Below are 26,800 nucleotides of genomic sequence, written 5' to 3' on the forward strand. Positions count from 1 at the left end.
GGCGACCCTATTGCTCAGAGCTCGCACTCTTAACCAACTGAACCACTCGGCCGTCTCTGTAATTTAAAAATTTTTGGCAGCTACATAACAAGTGTAAGGAAACAGGTGAAATAAATGTTAATGATATAGTTACTACAGAGTGTCTCATATATTGCCATTTGAACACATAACCAGTATAAAAAAATCAACGAGCTATTTTGGATTCTCTGAAAAATCAATAAATCTTTTCAGTCTGTGCAGATTTCAAATGCCTGATTAGCCACAGGTTCCAGTTATTCATTATCGGATAACACGGCTTTAGAGAACTGGTTAGAACCATCTTTCGTTCTTTGCTTATTTTAATGTTAACACTAGTCTATTGCTTGCAGGTCTGCCATTAAGGAGTTCACTAAGGATTTGTCCCTAATTTTAATTGTGGGAGTTTCACTGGGCATCAATGCTAACAGACATGTTTAGTGAATTAGTATTATATCATTTGCCTTTCTGTTAGGCAGGAATGCAAGTTAATGGGTCTAATGGCCTTTCTCTCCTTCCCAAAGTACTTGGCTTTCAATAGTGACCTGAGATCTCTTCATTATCTGTAAAACTACTGACAGGCAGATGTATGAAGATCAGAGTTTTTCCTACCCTTTAAATTTTCTTTTAGTAAGTCGTTGCTGGTTTTACTGTATCCACTCTGTTGTGATGGTTTTGGGGTCACCACTTACAGAGAAGTGGTCTTGTTGGAGGAGAGGTGTTATCATTGTCCTGCTACACTAGACTTAGATGCTCCTTTGTAAACAAAACAAAACAGAACAATACGTCTTTTATTTCGTGTCAGTGCTTGGGTTATCCCTTGCTGTTATTGTTTCAATGCGTTATTGAACCTCTGGAAGGATATAAACATACATTTCTGAAGGAGTAAGCAATTCTTGTTTCTTTAAAATTGCTTTTACCCATCAGTTCTTTTTTCTATATCATTTGTTCAGAGGTAAAAAAGGAATAGTTTACCTAAGATAATCAAATTACTGCTTTTATGTTGTTTTTCTTTAAGGTAAAAAGCTGTTGAATTTTTCCTGCATGTGGTGGTCTACAACACCTTGCCTTGGTTTCCTCACATTAATTATTACTTTTTCTAACTTATTTTAGAGGAATAATTTATAACTTAAATGGCTTTTAAAATGAATGAATGAATGAATGAATGGCTTTAATATTTAATCTGAGGCTCTGCCTAGGATTCTGTCTGCCAGAGGTTGCAAAGCGGAATGGCCTTTCAGCTGGGACCACTGGAATCCTGCAGTCTCACCGAGACTTCTGCTTCTGTCTTTAGCCCTGAGGCTGTAGGGGAAGGCATGGGGAGTTAAGAGTAGATTTCAGGTTCAAGTTTTCATTATCCTTCGGGCCTTGCTTCGCCAGCACCTTAGTCTGTTAAGGATGCTATGACAGAATGCCACAGACTTGATGGTTTATGAACAGCAGAGATGATTTCTCACAGTTATGGAGGCTGAGAAGTCCCAAGATCAAGACACCAGCAAATTCAGCCTGGTGTGGGCCCTCTTCCTGGTTCATAGGCAGCCATGTTTTTGCTGTGTTCTTGTGTAGTGGAAGGAGTGAGGTGGATTCTTTGGGGTCGCTTTATAAGGGCACTAATCCCAGTCATGAAGGTCCACCCTTATGACCTAATCACCACCCAAAAGTTCGACCCTCAAATACCATCATCTTGGGCATAAGGTTTCAACATATGCATTTTGGGTGATGCAAACTTTCAGTCTAGGGCACCTAGGTCCTCTGTGCCTCTCAAACTGTCCTAGCAAAGGACCAGTTTTTAAATCTTCATTATTTTCAGATACTTTTGTAAAATATATGTGAAAGTCTACAAAAATGAAAATAGAAAAAAACCAAAGAAAGACATACAAATCTAGATTCTGAAATATTTCTCCATCATATTGCTATAAAATTTCTTAACACTTGCCTTCAATTTCTGTACATATTTATCCCTGAGCGGGCAGGTGACACACAGGTCTTGACAGCAGCCTCTGATCCACATTTTGAGTGGGCAGCACTGCTTTACCTCTGCAGTAATTCTCTTATCAACCGCTTTATGAAGTGTGTCCTCTATTTTACAGATGAGAACATGAAGATTAAAGCAATTAAGTAAGATGCTCAGGGATCTGCTGGAGCTAGAGTTCTGACCCAGAGTTGCAGCTAACCTACAAGGGGTCTTTGCTAGAATTAGGGAAAGGTATCCCTTACCCTGAACTAACTGGCTTCCTCCTTCACTCTGTATGTATGTGTGTAACTATTGTTGGAGGAACTGTTGTAGGATGTGACCCTTTTCAAACTTACATGCTCTCCCTGCCTGCCTTGGCTGGGATAGAAGGGTAGGGGCCTGGACAGTAGAAAGAAGAGGAGAAGCAGAAACTAAGGCGTGTCCCTTGGTCATTTTATTGTGGAGTTTCACAGAATGGTGGTTGATGTTGAGAAACAAACCAGAACTCCAGTTAGTGACTATTGCTAGTTTTCAGTATTTCTAGCACACTTATGCTAAACTGTTAGCTTTTGGAGTACGTATTAATTTAATTATTGTATACTGCCCTGGGACTCTCATTATTAGACATTTTCATGGGCAGTCAGTCAGGTCATGGGGGTTGAAGATAAAATAGAAAAATAAATACTTAATGTTCTACCCAAATTCCTTGTTGCTTCTATCATCATATTTCTATGAGTTCCTATTGCTTAGTTTACAAATTAAATGAAGACATACAAAAAACATATACAGTGGAAATAGACCAAGGGTATCTCCTTAATGCAGTAATCTTTCAGACCAAAAATTAGTTAATTTTAAACACATTTCTGTTTATGCAGCCTAATTATATTAACTATATTAGAGTCTTAAAAGTTTTGACTGGGTCATAGGTATGATTTTATTCTCTTCCATGGCCTAATATTGCACCTGTTCAAAGCAGAAAAATAGAATGTGTCATTTGTCCTATAGGATGCCAGGGAAGAGAGTTTAAATAGAGAAATCATTTGCATCCAATGGAAAACTGCTCTGAACTAATAAGGGTTTGAATTTCTTAGGAAATTACATGGGAGGAAAGAAAGATAATTCCCTGGTACAATTAAACTCAGTAATGAAAAGTTGACAGACATTTCATTTTTAAGAAAACATTAAAATGCTTTCCTAAGTATTTAACTTCTTATATCTATTATTATTGCAATGAATACAGTGTTTGCTAGATATATTCCTAAGAGTATTAATTGCATTGTCATGCTGAATATCCACTGAGATTTTGGAAGTTGATGCTGTTGTTATTTTCTTAGGTAAGGAAACTGAGGCTTTAAGATGTTGGAGTAGCTTTTCCAGAAAGCCCCATTCAGAACTAGGATTCAGAGTCTTCATTTGAAAAAGATCCCAGATGACTATATGCATATGAAAGTTTGAGAAATACTGCTTACTTTACAGAGTCCTTATTTATAATTTCTACACAGTCCTGCCTCCCAGAAGAGTCTAAAATAAAAACTTTATTAAGAGTATTAACTGAATCTGATGTGAATTTAGATCATTGAAAATAAGCCTTTTTTTCTGGGTTATAGTATGTTCTAATTTTGTATATTTCATATTTGTTAATTCTGCATTTTTTGTTTTTCAATGAATTGTTCTGAGATCATCTTGTAAAAGCCAACTCTTTTCTCCCCATTGCATCTGTGGTCACTGGATTCTAAGATTATTCTAGTTTGGTAACTTCAGGTTCTTGTTATCTAGTGTGTTTTTAAGAAAGCATAAATAACATGAAGATTATTTATTCTAACATGAAGGTTGAGTTACTCTAGGAGCTGTGAGTCAGTCCTTTTAGACATCTCCCCTCTCCTGTATGTATGCCTTCCAGAATGTGATAGATAGTTATTATTCCTCTCTATATTCTTAGACATTGAAATATAAAATACAGTTTGTAATCAAGTTCATTTGAATTATAAATCAAGTTTCAGGTATGAATTGTGAAGCAGTCTGTGTGATCTTTTAAATAAAATACACAAATTATATTACTTCTCAAAAAAAGACTAACCCTTAAACCAAAAAAAAAAAAAAAGGCTAATCCTTAAACACGAGCTATGCATGTTTTAAAAAAGGAAGTGACATGACATGCAAACATCGGCACTTTAAAAGATGGCACTTGGAAATCAATTTGGAAATGCACAGGAAAAGATGAAACTCATCACTGATTCTAGAATCACTTGGAAGGCTTTTAAAAATGCAGATGGATGCTTTCTGCACCCAGATATTCTGATTAGTAGGTTTGTGATAGGACCCATGATTTTGCATTTTTAATCAGTTCTCAGGTGATGATAATGCCTGCTGGCTCAGGGAACACACTTTGAAAATCACTGGACTAGATTTTGGGAGACTAGTTAGAAATCTTTTGCTTTGATTTATGTAACATACAATATAGGAGTCAATGCTGACCTAACAGAGCTGAGGAGGAGAGGTGAATTCCAAAGATAGAGAGGAGTTAAGATCGACAGGACTTGTTAACAGACCAGAGTATGTTTCACCAGGCGAAGGAGAGGCAATAGTCTAGATTGATTTCTAGATTTCTAAATTTGGTAGGTGAGTGGCAAATGGTGGTGCCATTATCTCAATATTGCAAAGGTCATAAAGTGAAGAGACTAAAGTGATGAGAACAGAACTCTGGAATACGCCAGTATTTAAGGCACAGTCAGAGTAATTAGCCTTAAAGAGGCCTGAGAAGGACTGGCAGGGTCCCTGGAGTAGAGTTTCTCTGAGGGTGTGATGAACATGTCAGCATTGCAGGAAAGTCAAATGCCATATGGCTTCATACGTATGTGCCCACAGCTTTGAGGAGCCAGAAGCTGATAGGAACTTTGCAAAATCAGTTTTGTCAGAGTGCACACACGGGGCCAGACCGCATTGATCTGAAGTTAGAAAGTGTTCATAGGACAGAATACATGCCTTCTGTTTTTCTGATCTTAAGTTGCTATTTTTTCATCTCTGAAGAAGATAACACTATCGATAGAAACACTTGGCATATGAATCAATTCATATTCAAGTTATAAGGTATTTTTTNTGCAGTCTACACCGTCGCCGGCGACTCATGGCAGCCCAGCTCCAGGTTGAGCTGTTGTTCAGCATCTTAGCTGTAGAGGGCAGTGTCACTGGCCCTCGTATGTGGGATCCGAACAGGGGCCCTCTGGCATCTCAAGCCAACTCTTAACCAAAGCACCACTCGGCCGGCCATTTTTTTTTTTTTTTTTAATGATCAAGATGTGAGGCCTGCTCAACAGTCAAGGTAACTTTGACCCAGATACCACCTTTATCTTCCTTTATTTTTGAACTTAAAAACAAAAAGATAGGATAAGGAGGGAGGGGGATGGTAGAAGAGGGTAAAGGGGGAAAAGTATATGGTGATGGAAGGAGAACTGACTCTGGATGGTGAGCACACAATGTGACATATAGACGATGTGTTATAGAAATGTACACTTGAAACCTATGTAATTTTACTAACCATTGTCACAAATAAATTTAATTTAAGAAAAAGAAAGGAAATCTAGGTCTAAGCTAAATGGGTTTAGAAATTTGTCTGAAGTTGTTAGATCTTCTTGTGCTGCCCAACAGAAATATACTGCAAGCCACATATGTAATTTAAAAAAATTATTTTTTTAATTTTTTTTAAAGGTTTTATCAGGGAATTGGGGAAGCGGAACAATGTTTTGGGGAATTGGGGAAGGGGAACAGCCAAGTTGTTGTCCTTCATTTCTTAGTTGCGGTGGACACAGCTAGCTTAGCTCTAAGTCCAGTCGCCATCTGGCCGGCTGTCAGCAGCTCAGGGCAGCTCAGCTCAAGGTGCCGTGTTCAATCTTAGTTGCAGGTCGGCATAGCCCACCATCCCATGTGGGAGTGAAACCGGAAACCTTGTTGTTAGGAGCATGTGCTCTCACCAGCTGAACTATCCTGCCACCTGTTGGCAACTCAGCAGCAGCTTAGCTCAGGCACAGCTCACTGGCCCATGTGAGAATCCAGCCGGCGACCCTATTGCTCAGAGCTCGCACTCTTAACCAACTGAACCACTCGGCCGTCTCTGTAATTTAAAAATTTTTGGCAGCTACATAACAAGTGTNCAGTGTCACTGGCCCTCATATGTGGGATCCGAACCGGGGCCCTCTGGCATCCCAAGCGAGTTCTTAACCATCGCGCCACTCGGCCGGCCCTTGTTTTGTTTTTTTAATTGGGAGAGCTGGGAAGGGAAACAAACAAGTTGCTGTCCTTTTGTTTTTCAGTCTAGTTGTGGAGGACATCACTTTACTGGCCCATGTTGGTATTATCATTGCGCTCTTCCCGGGTGAGGCAGTCACTTGCTGGCCACTGGACGGCTGCTCACGGTGGCTCATGGCAGCTCACGAAAGCTCATGCCTGTTACCGGCCAGCCCCACTGCAGCCTACGCCGTTGTCGGCAACTCCTGGCAACCCAGCTCCAGGTCAAGCTGTTGTTCACCATCTTAGCTGTAGAGGGCGCAGCATCACTGGCCCTCATGTGTGATCCGAACCCGGGCCCTGATGCTCAGAGCTGGCCAACTCCTAACCAACACACCACTTGGCTGGCCCTGGAAGTTTTTGTGGTTGGGTCCTCTGAAAATCTTTTGTGTTATTCTTTACCCCCAACTGTGCTAGAGAGCCAAGAATGTTATTATTGTTAATGAGAATATTGTTTTACTGTGTGAATCTGTGTGACAGCTGGGCACAATTATTTTATTAGTTTCCTGATTGACCCAGCTTAAACCAAAAAGAAAGACAAGGTCAACATATGTGATAGCTTTTAGGGCAGCTGTCACTTCTGGTAATTTAACCATAACCTTTTTTCTTTTCCTCCAGTGTTTCTCTAAGCAGATTTATAACAAAATGCTGATAGTAAATAGAAATTGCTTTCCTTCACAAGACCGGGACATGAGATAATAGTTTCACAAGCAAGATTTATCTTTGGTGTGCTAGTGTCTGCAAAACATAATTTAAACATGTCTGTTCAATAGCAGCAGGCCCACCTCTGTTTCAGGAAGACTTCTTGTGGGGTTGTGTGACTTCAGAACCTTCTGGAAAGCCAGATTCGGGATTGAGCTGACTTAGCATTTGGATTTGATGCTCATATCCCTCTATTAATTAGTTGGAATGTGGGCCAAATACAGAATGAGAGGAACTTCCAGTAAAATAGTGAGCGTTCTTAAAGGTCTGACTAAAAGCACATTCCCTGTTTTGTGGTCAAACTGATCTGATCTAACAAGATTCTCCAAGTATGTACTTTATTTTGCCCTTCACTTGTTGATCAGTGTTTCAAGGCTCCACAATAAAAAAGGAACAATTTTTAAATCTCGTGCTGCAAATGATCAAATGTGTAATTGTTATTTTACAGAGACCAAACTAATTTCCTAAACTATTAGAAATTTTACTTGTTGACAGATCAAGCTCTTAAAAGACTGGTAAAGAGAATGACATTGAGGCCGATGGTGAATATGGGGAAGGGGAAGAATGGTGCATTTTGAAGATGTATGATATAAAACCCAAAAGCTCTTTTCAAATCATTTTTGAATAATTTAAATAATGACTTTATTTGTTCTTCATTTAGGATTAAAAATAACATGTTATTAAGCATATCACTGGAGTTCAAATTAACATTCCCCTTTTCCTTTCTTTCTTGAGCAGGTGGTCAAGTTATTAAGCAACAAAAGGTCACAAGCAGTTGGAATATTAATGTCTAGCCTTCATTTAGATATGAAAGACATACAACATGGTAAGTATAAAAATAAAAATTCAGCCTTTGAATACTAAAATTTGGGCTGAAGGATATGATATTTGGTGGTAAAATTATTTCAAATTTAAGAGTTTCTGTATAAATGGAGGTTAGTCTATTTCCGGTAAGTGCTAACCAAACTTTCCCACATGCTTGTTAATGGAAGGTTTACTGTTAATGTGGCTTTTCTGTTATTTCTGTATCTTACTAAGAGCCTGATTCTCATGTGACATATTTAGTCAGTATTAAGAAATATTTAAATTGTATTTATTTTTTTATTATTTTTTATTTTTTTAGTAAGAACATTTAATTTCATAAAATTAAATCAATAGCAAATAATAATGTTGAAGTTACAATAGCATTGTTTCTACAAGAAAACTTGGTGTTTGCTTCTAATTCTTTTAAGATGTCCAAGGTTTCTTGTATTATACTATTGACTTGGTCAGAATCCTTTTCTTTTCTTTTTTTTTTATTTAAATATTTAAATTTTAATTCATTGGAAGTACTAGTCCCACTGTGCTCTAACTGATTAGACTATATCTGAGGTATTTACTTCTGGATGCCATGTTTAAAGAGTGACTGGTAAACAGTAGAGAGAGGTGTGTCGTGGGGTGTGTCTCAGCCATTGAAAATAATTGGAGAAGGTAGTCCACAGGAGAGAAAAATATGTTGAGACTCAAGTCTCCAGTGTTGGATGAGCTGTGCTAACATAAAGAGGAAGAAGTAAACCTAAATTTTCTAACGCATCGGCTTCACCCAGTGTCAGAGTTACGGGGAAGCTTGTTTGTATTGTTGTTTTAAGAGTGCTCTTAGGATGAAAGGTGTCAAACAGAAGACTGGATTGACACATTAAGTAAGGAAATGAGAACTCAAAACTGTTCAAGAGGCTAAATGATCATTTGTCTCAGATGTCTTTAAAACATTGGACAGGTGATTGGGCATTTGTGTAATTAGTCTTCTTCTTCCAAGATACTGTGAGATGTTTAAAGAATCACTAAAGCAAATTGATTCTATATAACTTCTTATGGTGGAAAGCTGGTCCCTCTTTTCTCAGTAGTTTGGGACTGCTGTAGTGTAAACCCCTGGGCTTTTCTACACATGAATTACTTTTTTTCTAATAACCATCAAAGATAGATTCAAAGTATTCTTGCCCTCTTATATTATTGTTTGTGATGCAGACATATGGAAGCAGTGATAGCATTACCTTTTTATTATTTCTTTTATGTTGTTTTCATTTATATCTTTAACCAGGTTTATAAAATTTTTTTTTTATTTTGGGAATTAAGGTGATTTTAACATTTTCTAAGTGGCTTTAGTGTCAATATTTTAATACTTGAATTCTACCCTACAAAAAATTGATAGGCATTCCTATGCCATATCCTCTTATCACATTTATGCTTAGAGATATTGCCCAAAGGTGACTAGAGGAATGATGTTTATATTCAGAATGTTCCTTAAGCTGTCCAGAGCCTTCAAATAGCTTTAGAGTAGATTGAATTAGCCAATGGCATTCCAGTTCACCTATTAAAGAAATATGGCTTCAAGTATAACACAGACCATATAAATCATGAAAACATTTAGCTGGCCTTCTAGCTAACCCCTTTATGAATGTGGATTCTATTTGTTAGGCTGAAAATATTGTGTGGAATAATTCATAAATAGCACACGCTTGGTATGCCCTGTCAATTGATGAGTAACCCTTAATCACAATTTAATTTTGTATTAAAGTGTTTTGATGGTGAGGAGACTTCCTCAAGCTGAAGCATTGGGGGTAGTAGTCATAGAACAGGACGCCAAGTCTGGCGCCAAGTATTTGGCGTTTCTAAAGCTGGCAGATGGAGCCCAGTTAAGTCATAGAATGAAATCTGAAAATAATGATATGGTCCTTTCCTTCAGTCAAATATTCAACCCGGGTTGAGTTAATAATGAGAACCGTATGAACAAAGGAGTCCGCCTAACATCTGTGTCTGTGGTAAAGCCAGCTAGAGTTCATTGAAAAATTTGCTAGCTTAACATGCAACGCTAACAATAACATAGCATGAATGTCAGTAGTTGAAGGGTCACACAGAATTATGCATAAACTTTATCCTATTAGGACTTGCAGTGAATTCTTGAGCCACTTCAAAAGCCTGCCCATGGTTTTCTAAAAAATGGCCACCTTAAACGCATGAAGAAGCAAGCGGTGTGCCTCTGAGTTAAGAAAGTCTTGTTCTGCATCTGTATGTTGTCTGGAACCATGATTTACATATGGGAATCACTTGTGGCCTCTAGAATAAACTCAGCTTCTATCAGGATACGCCTCCACTGAGAAATCCACAGAAGCATAAACATCATTGTTTATGGATGTAGAAGCAGCCACAAGATTTATCTAGACCTCCAGTGTCATCTTAAACTTTTAGGGGTCAGGTTTCTTTCTCAAGGTCATGCAGCTCTTTAACAGAGCAGACCGAACTTGCACCTAGCCCTTTTCACTAACCAGTCCTATTCTTTTCAATCAGATGCACTGCTTATCCAAGTTTGTGATTTTTCCTACAACCAGCATTGGTATCTCTAAAACAAAGATATGTAATAGTGTAAGAGAAAAAAAAAAAAAGACAGGAATTTTTTTCTCTCTTTCTCTTCTTCCCCGTTAAAACTCTAGAAAAGCTAGAAAAGCTTAGAGTTGAATTTCCATTGTATGTGTCTATTTTAAAGTGCCCTGTTAGAGTAATTAGTGCAGAAGATTTGGAGTGTAGTTGCTACAGGTCTAATTGTGATCTTGCCACCATAGCCACTAACCACCATATCATACTTGCACTTGAAAGTGTACACAGGTTAGTTCCCACAATGGCATCTAGACCACTCGGTGTCATTTACAGTAAAAGGGCAGAGAAGATCGGTTTCTTGATTAAATTTATTAATGTAACAAATGTAAGCGAGGCAGCCCCAAATAATTAAGTGTGTGTGTGTGTGTGTATGCGCGTGTGTCAAGGTTACAGTGAAGGTCTGAGCTGCTGGGATGCTGTTATGAATATGCCTGGTAACTTCTAAATTATCGTGCAGGTTATACCAATGTTTCCATGGGAAGGGTGAAACTGGTATCCCACCTCTGAAAAATCCCACTCCGATGGTTTAGAATAATTTAAAACAGCGGTTCTCAACCTTTCACAGGGGTCGCCTAAGACCATCGGAAAATACATATTTTCCGATGGTCTTAGGAACCAAGACACCATTCCTCTATCTGTCTCCAGGCCCACATGCAGATACGCCCACATACGAGTACCCAGTGACCCCGGTGAAAGGGTCGTTCAACCCCCAAAGGGGCCGCGACCCACAGGTTGAGAACCGCTGATTTAAAATCTAGGATGAAGACGCCTGGCAGAGAGGATTGCTCTAGTTTATGCTAGGGCTTGGGGGCGCTATGAGTTTAGGATCTCCTTAAATCAAGCTCAAATAGTCCCTTCAGGCACTGCTAACTGCTTTTTCACTGCAGGAGTTGGCTCCCCGAGTGAGTAGCCCATTGAGTCCCAGTTTATTGGGGGGGTTCTATTCTGTGGGTGAGCCCCAAGCTTTACTATTCGGCCCCAACCTCAGGAAGCTGTCAGTAGAATGTTCAAATTTGTTGGAATGGGCAAATACTCTCAGCAGTGTCTGAGCTAGCTCAATTTTCTACTTTCTTTCTCCTCACTCATTTAGCATGGTAATTGCTATCTTGTCAGCTCTTTGATACCTTTAAAATATTTTACAAATATCTTACAAATTTTACCCAACATGTTAAAGTGTTCTCAATGGGTTGCTTGATTCAAATCATCTAGCCTCTTATTGGCCAGCCGGGAGTATTAATGGCCCTGGTTCCTCTGTTCCTTTCACGTCTGTCTTGTCTAAAACCAACTGGTATTGTGGACCCATGCACAATGAATGCTAAATTATGTTCTTGTTGAAATTTTTATCTTTAAACGTGGTTTATCAAAGTCATGTATCTTGAAATGAAATGATATAATTATGTAAACACCTAGTATTCCGTTAGAAATATAGTTGCTGTGGTTAATAAAATTGTGGTTATTTTTATTCTTTGGTCCCCTCCCCTCCCCGACACACACACACACACACACACACACACACACGTTATTGCTGATAGTTATGTAAAATGATCCAGAAGGGAGTTAATTTCCTTTACAATGGAGAGAATTGAGGTTTATAGATTAAGCCTGCCTGGGGCTTTACCCTAATGGGACCAGAATGTGCTTGTAGTCCCTTTGCCTCCTAGTTCAATGCTCTCTGCAGTGTGTTTGCTTCTTTCAGGATGAGGACCTGTGTTACCTAATACAGTGAGTTATGCACCATATGCAAAACGTGATTGGCAAAAGGGCATAAAACTTTGGCCACGTGTTTGTTTTTTAGAGTTATTAAAACATTGGAAAATATAACTATAGCAAATTTCATGTATTGCCTTAAGTGTCATTTCATACAAATCCCCCAGTTTCTTAGAGAAATGAAATGGATATTTTTTTCACTTTTGTAAATTAAATAAAGAAGAATATTTTAAAGAAAATTAATGATTAATGGAGTTGCTTGTTCTTGATTGAACCAAAGAAAGATAAACAAAACATTTATAGAAAAAACAACCTGGGCTAAGGCTGAACTAAAGCAGATTGTGAATACTTCTAAGAAGCCTGTGATAAGTAGGACCTGGAACTTTCTGTGTCTCTTATCTAGGTTACCAACTGCTCAGGGTATGTTGGGAAATACAAAATAACCATCCTAGTACAGTCTTTAGGGATACTTGGTTTCATTTTGTATTCACTCTCTAATCATATTTTTTTCTTCCTTGTATCTCTAGTATCTTCACTTCTCTGGGTTTTCCCTTTACTTTCAAGTGTAGTCTATCAGTGATTAAGATCATGAGTTCTGGGGACAAACTGCTTGGATTTTGGTTATGGACTAAATATTTGTGACCCCCCCCTCAAATTCATATGTTGATGTCCTAACCCCTAATGTGATGGTATTGAGAGATGGGGCCTTTGGGAGATAATCCTATCTAGATGAGGTCATAATGGTGGGGACCCATGGTAACCAGCATTTGAGTTCTTAGGTTCCCCAAGATAGAAATTGAGAGGAAGCCCCAGAAAAATGATCCAACAAATTTTATGAAGCTTATACTCAAGCACAAGGCAGGCAGCCCAGAGGAAAGGGAGGTCCTCCGGACTGACTTGGGGGCTGGCTTTGTTTGGCTGCTTGTATAAGCTGGGGACAAAGCAGGCTAGTGCGAGGAGGCAGGCTTTTTGAAAGCGATAGGCTTTCTTTACAGGTTTCTTTGCCTGGTAACCGTGTTCCTGCCTAGGCTGTGGGGCAAGATGGCAGACTACTTATTCTTACCCATCCCCCCAAGAAGATCTAGCAATCAAACCTTAATCAACTGAGCATGCTGAACAGTGGTTTCCACATCTGTATGGAAGTAAATGGTTGGAAGGGAGATAATAATCAGCTATATCTGCATTTTTTTAAAGACTTTATTGGGGAATTGGAAGAGGGGAACAGCGCTGGGGAATTGGGGGAAGGGGAACAGACAAGTTGCTGTCCTTTTGTTCTTCAGTCTAGTTGTGGAGGATGTTGCTTCACTGGCCCATGTTGGTATTATCATTGCACTCTTTCTGGGTGAGGCAGTCGCTCCCCAGCCATTAGATGGCAGCTCACGCCAGCTGCTGGCCACGCACAGTAGCTCACGGCCGCCCACTGCAGCTGGGGCTGTAGCCTATGCTGTCGCCGGTGACTCACGGCAGCCCAGCTTCAGGTCAAATTGTTGTTCACCATCTTAGCTGTAGAAGGTGCAGCGTCACTGGCCCTCATGTGGGATCCGAACCGCAGCCCTGCTGCTCACAGCTGGCGTCCCTAGCCAATGCACCACTCGGCCGGCCCATCCTCCTGCATTCTTTAGACAATGAACTGTGCTTATAGGCTTTGGAGGTGCTTGAAACTCAGAGCCTGGCCAACTAGTGAGGAAAGAGAACATAAATGTTTCATTCCTCTTTTTGGTACTCCGAACAGGTCTGGGAGAAGCGTTTGTTATGTGACCGTGGAAGTGTAGAATGATGGAGTTGGAGAGTGGCATGAAAGGGGAGAAAAGGGAACTCATACTCAAGGGGAACCTATCTGAGGCATACTTGATGGTTCTGGGTTTTCTATCAGTGTTACTGAAAGGCTGAGTTAGTACTGGGCTTTGTCCGTTTCCATTCTCAGAATATTGATAAATATGCAAATTATTTATATGAGCAGCTCTTAGAAGTTACGGCTGACTGCCATCTTTGGACTAGGCTTTATCTGCAAGGAGAGCAATTTGTTTTGGAAAGTTGAAAGGCTGGAGTCTTCCATAAATGTGTGGTTTCTTCATCGTCGTCGGTGCTGGGAGACATTGCACATTCGTCATTGTACAGGTAGCGGTGGAAAGGAGTTCGGCTTTGTTGTTGAAATGCATCTTGGTGAGGGACAGAAGTGGAATCTAACTGGAGACATAGACAGATGTCTATTCTCTTTATTGCTTTGATGTCATTTTCCTTACAGTTAAACTAGTTTTCAGCTATGTAGGTAAAGTATAAGTATACTTCTTTAAAACTCTGGAAATACCCTCGCTCCACTGTAGGAACGTTGGAGGATGTTTTATGGTAACTCTTTTCCCCTGTATTTGGATAGCCTACACATGGAACAGTTCTTTTATCCCGCTGGGCTGCCACTGAATAATGTTTTTCCCATGAAATTTTCTACCAAACAAATTGTAGATTACAAACTCCAGGTCTTTTTCATAGAGTTTCTAGTTTCATTGTTGGAGACACAAGCTTTTTCACTTGCCTATTAATTACCATAAGAAAGTTTCTTCATGATCATTTGTTTATTTTTGTAATATTCTCAAAAATTGGGTTCAGTGTGGGCCATGTTTTTTTTCCAAGTAGGTTTTCGAGTGTCTGGTTTCTTTATGAAACTCAAGTTTACTAGGCTGACATAGAAATTGTGTCGTATACCTTTTTTTGCCTTTGTTGTAAGTGTTTTCTTCACGTGGGATATGGGGTTTTAAGACCTGTTGATTCTATTTATTGAGACATTAAAAATGTAGTAAATGCTGATGGGAGGCTTAGTGAATGGTTTTCATTGAAATGTGAATTCACTTAGAATTAGAAATTTGAGAAGAAAGTGGGTTCCATCCAGTGAGCTGTGTAGCCTTTTCATCAATTGCAGCCTTGTCATGGAGTAAAGGGCATGTGAGATAGGTACACTTTCATTAAAACCTACTTTCGGAAATTTAAAATCAGAATATGTTTTAATTTAGAATATGAATTCATTACTTAAAATTTCTCATAAAAAGAAAGTCCTCATAAATCATTCTATGTCACACATAGATTATTAAATCAAGGTAAAATGAAGTATTATAAGTTTTTCATTATAGATTCAGCAAACAACCTGGGTTAAACTTAGCTTATATTTTTTATGACCTTGTTCCATAGTTAGACTTTCTGGTTATACTTTTATGGGAAGGTGAGATAAAGCTGAGGCCGTTCTAGAGCTGTGAGCTTTGGGTATGGGTATTTTTTTTTCCTTTATTGCACTTACTATCTGAATTATGTATCAAGTATTTGTTTATTTTTGCTGCTTCCCCATCCCCCTCCCCCACTCACCCCACTAGAAGGAAGCCCTGTGAAGCCTGGAGACATAGCCCCTCGGCACAGGGTATGTCCCCCTATAATGCTGGGTCTGTTCTTTACAGTCATTGGGTGATAGTTCAAGGAATTGCCCAAGACCGCATGGGGCAGGTGTGGAGATGGATTCCAAATTTGAGTGCAGACACTTAGTGTGAGCGCGTAATTAATCACATCAGCTTTGACCCTTGAACCACTGTGTGTTAAAGGTATGGTTTTTGTAAAAACATTTCCTTTTGCATACTCCTCGTGAGGGGTGGAAACTTGGACTCTTACTTTGGGAAAAATGAAAGCCCCTTTGATAATTAGAATCATGTTTGTAATTCAAAATTGATTTCTTCAGAGTTCTGTGTGAGATGTACTGGAGATGAGGAGAGGAAGAAATGATAAACACTTTCTGCGTTTCCCATATAGAGCCACCTGTGTCATATTCTTATGAGGTACATTCTAGGAAAACAATCTCGGTTATTCTCAATAAGTCCAGTGTGCTGAGACATCAGATAAAATTGTTAAACCACCAAAGTTATGTAATTACATATTATCTTTGAGCCTGTAATAGTGATCTTTCATGCTAATGACTATCTTGCATCTTTCTTCATGGTCAAACACGAATACCACCAGATCTCTACTTCCCTGGTAGCGCTTTTCAGCCAAATACCTCTGAATATGTAGTAAAATTAGTTAAGTTTTTATCAAAGTATTATATATGTGTGATTTTGATGAAATCAAATAGTACAGAAGAACTTACAATGAAAAACCATATTCCCAATTCCCTGTATGACCTCTGTTATTTCTGTGATAGGTTGTAAAGACATGATATTCCCATTTGAGCCGATGCAAATTATCGCAACTTCATTAAAGGAAATGGTAGAATTTAGGAGGTGGCTTCTCTCTGTTATGGACATTATAAAGTCCTTATGCGTTAAGTTGTTATGAGAGAATTTCTAAATTGAGCACGGCGTTCAAATAGATTACCGCAAGGTTGCTTTTAATTCTAAGATTTCATGATTCTGAATTTAAGGTTCTACAATGGCTGCTGCTAATAATAATAATAATAATAATAATAATAATAATAATAATAATAATAGCCGGCACATAGAGTTGTTACTATAGGGCCTGAGATAACTCTGTGAAGTAGTTGATGTTATTATCCCCATCTTAGGGATGGAAAAACTGAGGCATAGAGAAGCAAAAGAAAGTTAACCAGCAAGTGATGAGGCAGTGATTTGAACACAAGTGGTCAGGATCTAGAGTCTGTTTTGTACTTCCTGAGCACTCTCAATGGTAATGATTGCATCACAGACTTTAGCTGGCAAAAACGGTGCATGTTTTTTTTGTTTTTTGTTTTTTTTAAATCCATGGTTCATAACTATAAACCAGTCTACTGGCTAGCAACTAGAGTTGCTGTTCGTAGCACTGACCTCTAGCATCATGCCATTCAGCTAGAGTTCATCCTCATACTGTGCATGTTGGGGTAGAGAAGGTGGGTAGTCAAGACACAGAGACAGAAAAAGACTCCTGTAAAAGAGGATACTGGAGAGGATTTTTTTTTTTAAAGATTTTATTGGGGAATTGGGGAAGGGGAACAGCCAAGTTGTTGTCCTTCAATCTTAGTTGTGGAGGGTGCAGCTAGCTCAGCTCCAAGTCCAGTTGCCATCCAGCCGGCCAGCGGCAGCTCATGGCTGCTCAGCTCAAGGTGCTGTGTTCAATCTTAGTTGTGGGTGGGCATAACCCACCATCCCATGTGGGAATCGAACCGGCAACCTTGTCGTTAGGAGCACGTGCTCTCACCAACTGAGGCATCCAGCCACCTGATACTGGAGGATTTACTTTCAGATTTCCTTCTATTGGAACTACCTACCCTGTCTTGCTGTCCCATCTGTGATTCAGGTAATGCTCACATGTGTTTTGCCTGAGAAAGTGGCAGAGAGGAGGGTGTCTCTCTATGGCCGACTTCTGTACCAATTAAAGGGATAAGGAGGAGAATGCATTCGAAAACTATGATTACTTTTGTAACATAGTTCGTATCAGTGGTAGAGCGTATTAGAGTGACCCACCAGTTTTACTGGTGTAACTGCTAGCCCCTGTTCTTACCACAAAGAAAGATGTGAGCATCGAGCTTAATATCAGGGGAACCACGACTCCTTCATTCTTACTGTCTTCTTTTGTTCCTTTCTTTCTCCCAATATTTAACTATTTATTCACTTAGATATTTACTGAGTACCTACTTTGTGCCAAGTTCCATTCCTGGCACTGGGATACAGAAATGAAAACAAAGGAGACACACACACACACACACACAAAATCCATGTCCCTGTAGAGCTTACATTCCAACAGGGGCGGAAAAATAAACAAATGAAGAGGCAAAATGTATGGTATGTCAAATGGTGATAAGTGCCACGGGGAAATAAACAAAAGCAGGGAATGCAAAAAGCACAGAGTGAGAAGTGAGGGAGGAATGAATCAGAAAGTGGCATCTAAAGGGTGTGAGACAGGGAATCCTGGAAGTATCAGAGTGCAGCATGCTGGGGAGAAGGAGCAGTCAAGTGCAAGGATCCTGAGGTAACCATGTCCTCACACATTAAAATTAACAGGCAATTGTGCTGGGTGTGTCTGGAGAGAGTGAATAAGGGGGAGAGAAGTTTGAGATTGTTTGGATAAATAACGGGGGCGGGGGGGGGGTGGATTTAGATGGTGTGTGTTCAGATCACAGAGGGTCATGTTGCCTTTTAAGGACTTTGTGTTTCATTCTGAGAAAAACGGAGTGCTATTAGAGGGTGTAGGCAGAGGAGTGATGGGTCTGATTTATATCTTCAAAGGATTGGACTGCTGTATGTCAATGCAGTTATAGTACGTCTTTCTGCCTTTTTAAAAAATTTAATAAGTGGAGAATAGCAATGTGTTTCATCAAGATTATGCCTCACTCAAAAGTGCTTTACATTTTTAAAAAATCTCTTTATGGTCTGGGTTAATAGAAGACAGCCAGGGTCACCTATCTGCCTCTGCATTCTTTCTGTTGTTATAGGTTGTCTTAGTTGGAATGTATAAAGAAAATCTGGCCTCACAGATACGTAGCTGAAAAGGAAGAAATACTTTAATATTTTTTTTCAGATTATGATGCATATTATATTCTTAATACTACACCAAAACTCAACAAAAGGTAGTTTCCCAATAGTTAGTTACAATGTGGGATTTGAAAGCCACGTCCATGAGCTTTTCATACTACATTACATTAAAAATAACCAAAAACTATTATGCCTCACTCAACATTAAGTACCTGAATCTGCTAACATTAACTTATTTAATTGAGTTAAGGCTTTTGAATTATTCAGATATTTGGTAAAAATAAATAACTTTGAGAATATTGAGTTTATTTAAATGAAACTTAACAGGCCCTGCCACTTTTTGAAACGGAAATGTTTGGGTAGCTCCAAAGCTACACACTTTGTATTTTTGAGATGGATTCTTTTTTTCTAAATCAAATTCACTCATCAGTGGGCTTTTGACCCTGGCCTCTATTATAATGCACATTTGTTCACTCTTGTGAGTCAGTGCCCACTCTTTAAGTTTAGTTTACAACTGTGCAAACAGGCTTTGGGGCTCCTGGTCTTACTGCCGCAGAGCAGTGTGAACTGGTGTGGAAAGGTCAGCTGTTTTTATCTCCACCATAATCTCTGGAAGGAAATATTCCTATCATCCCCTGCACTTAGCAGAAGGCCTGGGTGTCACAACGAAATGACATCAGTTTTCTAGCATCTGTGATGCTCTTGAGTAGTAATTTCAGAAGTACTGAGTGAAAGGCTTAAAGTGTTGAAATATGATGTAGTCGGGGGAGTTCACTTTTCGTCTCAGCCTTTAACTCTTTCATTCCACGCCAAAAAGGAATTCGGGAAGACAGATTGAGTTTTCCTTAGTGGTAGCTGGCAAGTGCAGATGAATATATTTACTCTCCTCTGTCCTCAACTAGAAAGAGGGGAAGGGGAAAAGGATGTGATTTCTCTGGGAAATCCAGTTACAGAAAACTGTGTCTTCCCAAACAATGAGGGTCATGATTTCAGCTGAGACTAAAACGTAAGTGCTTTGGCGAAGTATTTTAGCCCCCAGCAACCATTCCCCATACGCAGATGCATTCAGATGGACTCTTGTATGCCTTGAACACCTCGAAAGAAAAAGAACGAACACAAATACACAACAATCTTTAGGTGTGGGAATTGTGAAATTTGAAGGATGTGTTCTTTTTTAATGTCATAGGATTATTTATGTACAGAGGAAGGTAAGGAAGAGTCATTAGCAACATTTTACATTTTGTGGTGGTGGAAGGAGGTTCACGGTCAGCTGAGGCAGAAGGTATGGACTATGGAGAAAGTTCCTAAATTTTAGTTCAGTTCTTTGGATGCAGCCTTTAAGAAACATTCATTATCCATAGAGCGCCCTCAGCTTGAACTGTAATATTTATCTAGTTGTGAGAATGGGGAGAGATGAGACTCGAACTTGGGTATTACGTGATGCAACAGATCTGTAGTGAAAATTTGTGGCGCCCAAGGCAGGTTAAACCTCTCCTCCCACCTATGCTTCCATTTAAAGCCTTTCTAAGCAATGAGGCCCATCCTCTGTTTTATTATTAGCGCATATTGCCAGTAATTAAAGAAGGTCCAGAAGCTTTGACAATAAATATAGTTTTTTGTTTGTTTTTTTTTTAGTTAAAAAAAATAACTTATAAATTATGAGAAAGATGGATGCATCTTGCTCAATTAAATAAAAATGTGTGGTGCATTGCAGCTGCAGAAGTGCTGAAAGTCACTGGATATTTACAGTAATAAAGGAGGAAAGGGGTTTCAGAGATGCAGAATTGATAGTCTCCTTTGTCCAGGCATGCCACCGAGCAGTGGGTGGCAGTGAATGAACTCTAGAGAATGGGCTTTGAGGACAGGACATTGGAAAGAAGAAGGAAAATTCCTCCAGCGGGGGGCTTTCCATTTACCAGAAAGCATCCAAGATTAATTAAAGCTGAAAAACGTGGGTGGATGAATTAGAATAGAGGCCATTCCATCTTATATTTGAAAAGCTTGTATTTTCTTTACAAGCAACTTTTTATTCATTAAAATGACGTCAGAGAAATCCTAATGTTTGAAATCCTTCCCTGTATTTAGCTGATCCTTCATTCCTCTGGACAATGAGACATTAATCCTTACATGCAAATATATACATCAAGAGAGAAAACCTTCATTAGCTGAACAAATGACAAAGTATGACTAACATACACGTAAACCAGTACGTCACATTTTTGCAAATATTAACTACATATTAAGTAAACCATGAAGTTAGTCCAAGGACTTTATAATAAAAATCTTGTGTGTTCTTAGATTTTTCTTATTTTTAAGTATTTTGGAAAACTAGTCATGAGGCACGAGTTGTTAGTCAAAGTCATCTCTGGAATACAATGGAAAGAATTACCGTAACATGTCAAGTTTTGGTATGTAAGCTCTGCTCTTCTTAGTCATATAAGTTCACAACTAAGTTTTCTATATTTTTGATGCATTTTTAATTTTCAGTGACTAAACTTCTTGTTTCTTTCCCCTACCTCAACATGTCTGCCAATATATAAATACTAATATATAATATACGAAGGAAGCCATTTAAGTTTTTGTTTAGATCAAGTATTTTTAAAAGGGAATCAAAAAAACATAATTATAGTCATAGTGTTTGTTAACTCAAACTTTCTATTTTGGGTTTCTTTCAAAGTCAGACATTTTTCTATAGACTCACACCAAAAGAAAGTATGATTTATTATCTGTATGAGTTATTTTGGCATAGACATTTCACATTTCTGATTGACTCTGTACTTATGAAGCAATAGATATGGTTACATGAATAGTAAAATTGAACACTGTTGCCCTTATAGAGCATGTGTTAGGAAACCATGACAAATGTGACCCTCCGAGTTAGGGCACTATTTCCAGGGATACTCGCTGAGCTCTCCCTTTACGAGAGCGTAAATGTTTACCTAAGCACGAAGGTGAAGGCCCTTATGCCCAATAAAGGACATTTTGCAGCGCTGGTTTACGGAAAACATTCAGCAGACAGTGGATGTTTTACACAAAGTACAGTGCGTTGCTTGAAACTATTTGCTCATCTGTACACTATGCTTAAAATAAACACTATCTGGGAATACGCCAGTTTTTTTTCTCCTCCCTCCTCTGTTCCACACCCTAGATTTTGTCACCTGCCAAAGTCAAATAAACCTTATCTAAACAGTTGAGATAAGCCCTGGGTCGTACTGGTATGGTCAAATCAACAAAGCTCTCCAAAAACAGAAATGAAATACAATATCGCTAGATTAAACAGTCTACAGTGGCAATCATGTTTGCATTTAAAGATTTTATTCCAAAAGGATTACAGTCTTGGTATCCATTTTTTTCCCCCTGCCTAGACAAGAAGGCGACATACTGACTTTCAAACAAAATGCATTTGTTCTCTAACAATTTAGCTTGTACAGCTCTTATAAACAAGGGCCATAGGTGTAGGAAGCCTACTGACTTAATCAGTAACTTATGTCGTTAACCTTGTATAAGCAAGTATGTTTGAGATGTACCAGTGTTGGATTGGGTATCAGATTTATTTTTTTGCAACAGGAAAGCCTTTCTTCTCGTAGCCTAAGTGCAAAATCTAGAGTCCTGGCATTTCATTGTGTGTCTCTGCCTTACAACAAAACCCCACCAGGTTAAACTGCCTGAAAATAGGAGATAGTATCATTGAGTGTGATTTCTAAATTATAGGCTATTGTAAAAATTCAATTATTTTCCTTTCTAGGGCATAGGCATTTTCATTGTTTGCTAATAAGGTTTAAACGCTTTCAAGGTCAGGAAGTGTGTCTGTTAGGTTTACCACTGTATCTGAGAAGAGTGTCTGGCTCAGGGTTATAGCTCTATGAATATTTGTTCAATGAATTAATGACCAATGTGTTCAGGAAGATACTCAGTTTTCTTTGTAGAGGAACACAAACACTTTGGAAGTATTGCATCAATTGCTGATGTTTAAAAGTATGTTTCCAAAGTGAATATATTTTGACTTACAGTTAAATGGTTCCCTTTTAAACATCACACTGTTGAATTGGCAAATTTTTATTTCTATGTCAAATGGACAAATGTCATCTCTAAGCATCAGTTTAAAAACTAATGCCTCTCCAGTATTATTGACGTTTGTGCACTTCTTGACCATAGAGTAATTTATACACTGCTTGCTGATTGAAAATACCCCATTTCCCACCATCCTTTAAATGCATCTCCACGTACTTCAGTACAGCCTCTAGTACAGCGGGAATGAGATCACTGGATATAGATGTGTGCTTCTGGTGTGCGTCCCTCATAGTTTAAGGCCCAAACAATAATCCGAAATACACATCCTTATTTTCTGATTTAAATTTTGTTTTATGAGAGCCGTTATATCTACAAAGGTATATATTATATTTAGACATTTAGAGAGGACTGAGAACCTTCCATTTTTGAGTGTCTGCTACGGCAAAGACTGGAATAGCAGAATTCCCCTACTCCTCACAATAATCACCTGAGGGCAGTATCAACATTATCGTCAATATCCCCATTTCACATGTGAATAAACAGGCTCGGAGAACTTACCGGCTGTCTCCAAGAGATACACACTAGGTAGTCACAGACCCATGTTTTAAATTCAGGTCCATGTGAATCCAAAGCTTGAGGTTTAAGGTTTCAAGGAATTTTGGAGACAACCAAGACTTTTGAGTTATTATTTGGGTAAATGAAAACTCCTCAATAAGTATGTTACTGTATAAACTGGGAACTTGAGTGGCAAGAGCAATAATAAAATTTTGAAGCCTTAGGAATATAAGAAATGGAATGCCACTATTTTAATTTAGAATAAAAAAAAATGCTATTGGTGCATTTGTAATTTAATTTATTATGGTCTTTAGATAATCTAGAATTACTTGAAATATTATTCAAGAACGTGCGTGTTTCCCATGTATGTTAAAAATGTGTAGCGGCATGTCTTCAGCGCCGGCGTGCCTGTGTTGTATGCACGTGTGACAAGTCCACACTCCCAGGGGCTCCCAGCATGTTTGCTGGAAGGATGTGAGGATTGCGCATGTTGCATTCATCGACTGTCAAGTGTGAAATGTTCAGATGAATATGGTACGCAGCGTCTCCCTTTCTCTGAGAAATGCTAGTTTTAATAAATGTTGGATGCGTTAGGTTAAGCCAAGCAAAACCAAACAACATTTTTTAAATGGCTTGACTGCCTCTTTCGGAAACTTTTGTGAAGTAATACATTTTGAAAGTTTTTCCGGTAACTCCCCAGGTGTGCAGATTTTCAGTTGAGGATTAATACATCAGTATTTCCTTACAAAGGAATGTTGTATATTTGTTTGACTCCGTTGTCATCCATTTGCAAAGGTGTCTATGCTTTATTGCGTTCTAAGTTAAAATTTAGGGATGATAATTTTAGGCATTTCTACCGAACTCTTTTTTTCTTTTTTCCTTTTTCCTTTTTATATCTTTCTGGCAGGACAATTAAGGCAGTACTAGAAACACCCGAATGAGTAAAACCTGACCAGTTGCATCCCCCACAGACTGCTGATGTGAAGGAGGAAGAGGACATGTCTTCCTCTGGAAATAACATTTTTTGTTCTCTTTATGCCTCAGTTCCTCCCTCCATTATCATGTAATGGTCATGCTAATGCAGTACTGTTTGCAGCAGCTCTTGCAGCCCTTGCCAATATTTGGATTTTGCTGTCTCCGGTGTGGCTGCCTTTGGAGATTTATGGGACCAATAAGGCAAATACGTGATCTGTAGTGTCTCTCTCTTAAGGTTAGCGATTATGGCTTCTCTCTAGAGGTTCAGTCGTGACTTTTGTTTTTTGCCCTATAAGATTTTTTAGTTTCCTACTATGTGTGGAACACTCTGGTGTGAGCCGATGGTATCTAAGACAAGATCCCTGCTATCAGGCTTTGAAAAATCAACGTGGAGGTACTGAGCACATACTTACATACAAATGAAGGACTATCTGAACTGTATCAGGTGAATTGTATTTATGTTTAAGGGTAGAATCAAGGGTCAGCAAGGGCTGAATACCATGAGCCATGGTGGGTAGGTAGGTAGGTAGGTAGGTAGGTAGGTAGGTAGGGAGTGTTTCAGAGATGACTTAGGATGGAGGTTGATATTGCAATTTTGTTACAGATAGTTTGTCCGCATTATACACACTTTTCAGCCTCCGCTTCATTGTCGGTGACCACGGGAGAAGATCCTGGCTGGTGAGACATAAGCAGAAGTCTGCTAAGAATTCATAATCATTGCACATACCATCTTGTTGCTTTCCTCTTTTTTATTTTGCCTGGAATGTGAACGTGACAGACGGAGCTGTGGCAGCTTTCTTTTTTTTTTTCCCCACATGAGGAAAAGATGTTTAAAAACCATTACATTTTCGGGGGGCACTAACATTTTCTTTTAGCCCCTGAGTTAATGCCAACCTGTCTCAATTTTGTCATTATTTCCTCAGATATTGTTTTTACAGTTGAAAACAATTTTTAACCACTACAAATATATTTAACATTTCTCCCATATTATCAAGTGGCTACTTGTCCAGAATTGATTCTTATTTCAAATTTGTTTATCACTATACACTGACTAAAGGGCTGATATCACTCCCTACATTAGCCTAAAGTGAGCCAACCTTTTAAGCCAAGGGGAGGACTAAGGTATAGACAAGCATATATGAGTAACATTATTTTCCACTCATTTAGTCCATTTCTTTCATTTTACTTCCTAGTAAATACAAGGGTTTGGAATTCAGCTCTTATTTAACTTTAATTCTACCTAATTATGTATACCTGGGTGCCAAAAAAAATGTGTACAAGTGGACACTTTGGTCAACGTTGCTCAAGCAGTGGTTCGCCGTAATCAGAAGTGTCTGGTAACCACTTTGAGCACCTCTTGTAATGGCAGAAGTCAAATGTGACTTGTTTTCATCTTCTGTTATTGGTATATATTATTACAATTTTAATAGCTTTTCCTTTCTTAAAATGTGTATAAATTTTTTGGGCACCCTCTATATGTATTTTTAACTCCCTCTGTTCTCCAATTTTTCTCACTTCGTGTTAATCACTCTAGCACTTCACCCGCCTATATGAGTATTCCTCAACCTTATAGTGTTCACTTTTTTCAAACCTAGAGACAACCACAAATTTAGTTGAGTAAGAAGAAATATTTCTGTTATCAGATAAAGGCATACAAGAGATGATAAGCTGAAAAAGGTTTCTGAGTTATGGCCTCTCTTCCAGCTTCAGAGTCCTGACGTTTCTAAGAGCCCTTCTGGGACATCAGCAATATCCTGAGTGGGTTTTGTGAACGTGGGGACCCCCAAGGACAGGGCTCCTGGCCGGGCTAGAGGTGAGCCAGGTGTCATATACCTGGCAGAGATACGGCCAGAGGGAGTGTGTGGCTCTGGAGTTTTTGCTGCTGAACTCACTGGAATCTATTCTCAGGGGCTGGTCAGAACTATATATTTTTTTTTTCTGTAGAACTCCTATTATTGGGATGTTGGCCTTCCTGGATGGGTTTAATTTTCTTAACTTTTTCTCTTTTCGATTCACTTTTGGGAAATTCCCTCACATTTATTTTCCATATTTTCTATTGAGTTTTCCTATTTCTGTTACAATGTTTGTTTGTTTTTTTATGTTTGAAGACCATTTTTTCCAACTAGGGTGTTGCAATAATCCAGGCAGTAAGTAGTTGGGAGTGGCTGGGAACAGGGTGGTGGTAATGAGAGTGGGGAGGTGAAGTCATTTTCTGCGTGTGTTTGGAATGGAGAGCCTGCAACATTCACAAAGTGTTAGAGGTGGACTGTGAGAGAAAGAAAGGAGTTAAGGGTGGCCCGTCTGTGCATCGGGTAGATGTAGTCTCCACAGGAAACAAGCGCGAGTGGGCCGAGTGGATCTACCTGTTAGAGTTGTGGGTGTGCCTGCTGAGAAGGCTACTGGTTCTACACATTGGGAGTTCAAGGAGGAGGTTTTAGGCTGGAGATGAAACTGTGGGAGGATTTCACGCCCACCGTGAGACTGGATCGGACCACCAAGGGTGTGAGTGTAGACAGCGGTGAGAAGAGGTGCGAGGATAGAGCCCTAGGACCCTCCAAAGCTAAGAGGCTGGGGAGAGAAGGAACCGGCAAAGGAGATGGAGGAATGGGGGACATTAGACGTAGGAGGAAAAGGAAGAGAAAGAGTGACGTCCTGGAAGCCATATTAAGCACATGTATCAAAAGGACAGAATTATTAACTGTGTCAAATGCTGCTGGGGACTAAGAATTGTGCATTTGGATTTCACAGGATC

At 39.1% G+C, this 26,800-nt stretch overlaps 1 protein-coding gene across 2 annotated transcripts in view; it reads left to right on the forward strand.

Moving 5' to 3' along the window:
* Window positions 1–26,800, forward strand: part of FMN2 (formin 2) — a 360,055-nt gene that overhangs the window by 175,444 nt on the left and 157,811 nt on the right. The window contains exon 7 of one of the 2 annotated variants that reach the window (XM_019647547.1): window positions 7,688–7,778. In XM_019647547.1, the coding sequence (XP_019503092.1) occupies window positions 7,688–7,778 (91 nt within the window). The remainder of the gene's footprint in view (window positions 1–7,687; window positions 7,779–26,800) is intronic. The other variant, XM_019647548.1, reaches the window with a different exon arrangement.

The sequence above is a fragment of the Hipposideros armiger genome, unplaced genomic scaffold, assembly GCF_001890085.2.
Source record: "Hipposideros armiger isolate ML-2016 unplaced genomic scaffold, ASM189008v1 scaffold_113, whole genome shotgun sequence".
Lineage (NCBI taxonomy): Eukaryota > Metazoa > Chordata > Mammalia > Chiroptera > Hipposideridae > Hipposideros > Hipposideros armiger.